Source organism: Taudactylus pleione, unplaced genomic scaffold (genome assembly GCF_031769625.1).
Source record: "Taudactylus pleione unplaced genomic scaffold, aTauple2 ptg000318l, whole genome shotgun sequence".
In the NCBI taxonomy this organism is placed as follows: Eukaryota; Metazoa; Chordata; class Amphibia; order Anura; family Myobatrachidae; genus Taudactylus; species Taudactylus pleione.
In genome coordinates this window covers 710,571-715,496 of record NW_028284719.1, presented here as the reverse complement: position 1 = coordinate 715,496, position 4,926 = coordinate 710,571, and the positions used below count along the sequence as shown (strand labels likewise).

The window sequence follows — 4,926 nt, the reverse complement described above, 5'->3', positions numbered from 1 at the left end:
ATCTGAGGGTAGTTATACAGAGGTGACATAGCATCTTACCATCTGAGGGTAGTTATACAGAGGTGACATAGCATCTTACCATCTGAGGGCAGTTATGCAGACGTGACATGACTTCTTACCTACTTATGGCAGTTATGCAGACGTGACATAGCATCTTACCATCTGATGGCAGTTATTCAGAGGTGACATGGCATCTTACATCACACAATTATAGGGGTCTATTCAATTAGCCAAGAGAGGAGCAAGATGCTGTTATCTTGTGGAAATGCCGTCAACGGCAACGTAACTCGTGGCCTGACCGCTCCCTGGAATCATGGATGTGTGTGTGCAACCCTACGATAACATCTGCGAGGCCAGAAATACCATAAGTGCTGCATATAGCATATAGCCGCACAACATCGCTCTGCGATTGGACTCGTGGCTAATTGAATCGACCCCATAATTGTTATGATTATGTTCGTCAGTGGTACAAAGTTACTTTTGTTTCCAGCTCCAGGCCTTATTTGTAGCTCCTCTGGAACATAGCCCACAAAGTTTCAGATGTGTACAGTTGTGTTTTTTTTATTATTTTATGCCAGTGAAAACTTTCTTCAGGGCTCTCTTCACCTCCTGGTTCCTCAGGCAATAAATAACAGGATTAAAGAGAGGGGTCAAAACACTGTACAGCACAGACGACAGTCGTATCAAATCGAATGAGTCCCCAGGTGCAGGTCCAATATAGTTGAAGTTAGCGGTCACATAGAACACTGTGACGACAATGAGGTGGGACGAGCAGGTGGAGAAGGCCTTACGCCTTCCGGCCGCCGATGGTATTTTCAGTATGGTGGAAATGATTTGTGTATAGGAGACAATGACAAACACAAAAGGAGTCATTCCAAGGTAAACGCTGACTATGTACAACAGCAGCTGACTAGTGCGTGTATCGGTGCAAGAAGCATTTAGCATTGGCGGGACATCGCAGAAAAAATGGTCGATGCGCCGCGCTCCACAAAAAGTCAGTTTTGATGTCATGAGTGTGTGGAGAACTGAGTTCAAAAAGCCACAGAACACGGATCCTCCTACCAGGTAGGAACAGAACATCCTATTCATAAGTAAGTGATAGTGCAGGGGGTTACATATTGCCACATATCGGTCGTAGGCCATGGCGGCTAGAAGAAGGCACTCCGCTCCTCCGAGAGAGACGAAGAAGTAAAGCTGCGTAAAGCACCGATTGAAGGAAATCCTCCTGTTACCCGTTGCGGCATTGGCTAGTATAGACGGAAGTGTAACTGTAGAGTAACAGACGTCTATTATGGATAAGTAACTAAGAAAAAAGTACATTGGCGTCTGGAGGTGGCGGTCAGTCTTTATAATGCTAAAGATCGTGAGATTGCCCACTAGAATCATTGCATAGGTGACGACTATGAGAAGCGACAGAAAAACCTGTCTACCGGAAAATCCTAACAGGATAAAATCACTCAAACAGGTCTGATTTCTCGAAGCCGTCCAATTTTTAAAAAAGTGCTGAAATAAAAACAATATATTTCAGGGAATTCAAATCCTGTAAGTAATATTTTGCAGAACCCCGCTTTCCAACCAACATAGCAACATAACTCCAATGCGAATTATTCTTGGCTTAAACATAAACTTGTATTTTAGGTTAAGTGGTTATTTAAATTGGTTTACCAACTGTCTTTATATGTCTTCCTTTGTTCTGTGTCTTACTGTAAAGCTTTATATTATCCCACACTATGTAGCGTCATTTTTGTTTCCTTTAGAAAATACTCAAAACTTATTTGATGTTACATATTTTTCCAATGTGCAGATCAGAGCTGAGTTGTGTTATATCCTAACGCTGGCTAGATATATCGTTCGTTCGAGAGATGGACGATATATCGATAGCGCATCGGCCGGTGTGTTCACCCGATATGTCTGTGAACGAGATATCAGATCTGCCCTGCAGCGTTGTCAATATATCATGCAGATATATCGGTACGTTTGGCTGTGTGTATGAGCAACTTGCCGACTGTCTGTACACTGGCTGCACGGACCGCCGACACTGACATCACAACTGGACGGGCAAATTTAAATGCTCACCAAGTTGTGACAAACATTAGCACGCCCACTATGTCTTGGCGTGCGATCACGGTATGTATTTAGACGCCCACCAGCCTGACACAAGACGCCCACTTTCCCTTAGTAACACACGTCATCTCCAGGAAGTGTATGAAACAATCGGTAACATCGAGTAACATCGGACCCATACGCAGCACTTGTGGCTGACCATACCCTACCGCAACACTGCGAGTGCTTCAGTGTGTATTTCAGCCATGTGGCGTGTATGCTGATGCTGCGTCTTAATTATGCACGCCCCTGAAACGGCATTCAGACACACAGAAATGCCTGCGTTTGCACCACCACACCCCCATTTCCATCGACCACCCCCTGTCACCGCCTACAAACGGCTCGTCCTGTCACTCATTCTAGCGAGGCGTCTATGTACAAAGGACTGGTTTGCGCACGCGCACTGCATCTTATATGCATGCGCAGATTGCTAACATCGGCAGGCTACGTGCCAACGCAGCCTAGCGAACGGGTCTGAATCAGGCCCTGAGCTTGTTGAAATATTTCTGGCTCTCATGACAATCAGAAACTTGTTTTTAACAGATTGTTTTGACTTTCCTATCACAAAGGGAGTTTCTAAAATACAGACACTGCATAGTTTTCAAACTGTGAATAGTCCCCGTTTATATATTAGTGTTGTATCTGTGCATATACTGTACTTATGCCAAATACAGGAGCTTATCTAATAAGATGATAAAAATGCAATATGGTGCTGTATTTATAGCAACCAATCAGATGTCAGCTTTCATCAGCCTGACCGCACAAGTCTGCTTAAAGCTGATACTGGATTTGTTGCTTTTAGTTGCAGTATATCACTGCTCTTTGCACATTCTGATTCTATAAAGCTCAGTGTACAGGCAGATATAAAGCACAGGTCACCTAGGGGTCTAGTTACTAAGCAGTGTTAGGAGACAGAGTGAAAAGTGATAAGGTGCCAGCCAATCAGCTCCCAACTGTCATTTTTCAAGCACAGCCTGCGAGATGACAGTTGGGAGCTGATTGGCTGGCATGTTATCACTTTTCACTCTGTCTCCTAACACTGCTTAGTAACTAGACCCCCCCCAGTATGCTGAACAACAGGACATCACCATAATACAATTCTGGTGCTGAGGATTAATCTGGCTCTTCATAAATAAGTGCCATGAATAACCACTTTAAACACCTTTAATAAATGTATGTTCTTTCAAAATGACTTATTACTACTAGCGCATATGTGTCCTGGTTTTCCCAGGACTGTCCCCATTTTTTCCACAAAAAACTCTAACGATTCTAATTTTCCAATAATTCTAACTCCTAATATACCCAAATTGAAAGGGCAGGTTCCTAATACAGTAATTAAAAAATACAATGAAATATGACGCTTCCACTTTACAAAAATATCAAGATCCAAAAATTGGATACTTAGATCAAAATCTTTATTTTTCCTTTAAAATTCATCTTATGTAGTGTACTTACTAAAACACTGTGAAATTAGAGCATATAGGGCCTGATTCAGACCCACTCGCGAGCGGCTGTCCGCTCGCAAGTGGGTCGATGTTATGGACTGAGCATGCGCACGACGGAGGGAGCTCCGTCGTGCGCATGCGCCAGACGCGACGAGCGAAGGAAAGTCCTACGCTCGTTGTGTCCGATCAAAGGGGGCGTGCTGTCAATGTTGATTGACAGCACGCCCCCTTTGGTGGGCGTGCCGGGGGCGTGCCTCCCTGACGGGGGCGTTCCCACGGGAACGCCTCCCGTCAGAAGCCGGCCCACTGACATCACTAGTGATGTCAGTGGGAGTGATTTTGGCTCTGATAGAGCCAAAATCACTCCGGAGCTTGCGGTTGAAAACCTCAACCGCAGGCTCCGGCTCGCAAATTCGATGGTCGCGATGGTCTCGACCATCGCGACCATCACAATGCACGCTCGTATAGCCTGTGGGTGGTGACCCACAGCTATACGAGCGTCCAGGAGGACGCTCCATGAAAATGGAGCCCGGCCCTCATTCAGAGCGTGCGCTCTGCTCAGAGCGTACGGCTTTGAATGAGGGCCATAGACTCCTACCGAGATCGTGGAATTTCCATAATAATTAGATGTTACATTTAATATGATGGGCTGAACATGGTTCCCGCAATACAATGTACAGTGCCACGCGCTCTGTACATTGTATACTTACCGACTTTTAATATCTCCTCACCATGAGATGCCCCGAAAAGAGACACAGCTGGACACTTTGGGGTGGAGGCGATTCCGATGTCATTACGACCCGCCCCATCATGTGTAACTACCGTGAATCGTGGGGCCACAATGTGGGGACATGCTTAAATGACCTGTTTTTGCGTTATTTAGCGCCACCCCCTTCCCTGGGAAGTGGGCGGGATGCGGGAGATCTGGATACTCTTTTGGGAGAGCGGGGGGCTAACCGAAAATTCGTGAGCCTCCCGCAAACAACCGGGAGAGTAGGTAAGCATAATTTAACCTCCAGTTACTACATGCCGAGAAACCCATGCTTTTCTGAAGAAGCATTTCCCTAGCCCTATGGAAAGAGAAATACATGATACATTTATAGAACATAACAGAATAGATACCCAGCGCTAATTAAGGGGGAAAATCAAATATAAGTGCAGCAGTGAACAAGGTGATTGTCAACCTACTAAAAAATGAAACACAATTCAGATAGGAACATCAGTGTGGCACAAAAATCAATAAGAATAATTGAATCGGTAGCAAACAATAAATACACATACATAAACAATATATTAAAAATAAAAATAAACCGTACAGCAGTGTTTGTAGTGTCAACAACTGCAGCAGATTAATCAGCATAAATAGAGAAATGGAGAA

The 4,926-nt window shown here is 44.7% G+C and overlaps 1 protein-coding gene across 1 annotated transcript; it reads right to left on the bottom strand.

Moving 5' to 3' along the window:
* Positions 1 to 564: 564 nt before the first annotated feature.
* LOC148509592 (olfactory receptor 5V1-like) lies at positions 565 to 4,342 on the bottom strand. Its single transcript, XM_088442912.1, has 2 exons — positions 4,280 to 4,342; positions 565 to 1,503 (listed from the first exon to the last, which is right to left on the bottom strand). Exons 1-2 carry the CDS (start codon positions 4,340 to 4,342, stop codon positions 565 to 567), a joined length of 1,002 nt encoding a protein of 333 aa, XP_088299038.1.
* Positions 4,343 to 4,926: the final 584 nt, after the last annotated feature.

Coding starts and splice junctions, on each gene's coding strand:
- LOC148509592 (XM_088442912.1), bottom strand. CDS start 4,342: ATGACATCGGAATCGCCTCCACCCCAAAGTGTCCAGCTGTGTCTCTTT. Junction 1,504..4,279: donor TCTTTTCGGGGCATCTCATG/GTGAGGAGATAT, acceptor TTTTTATTTCAG/CACTTTTTTAAAAATTGGAC.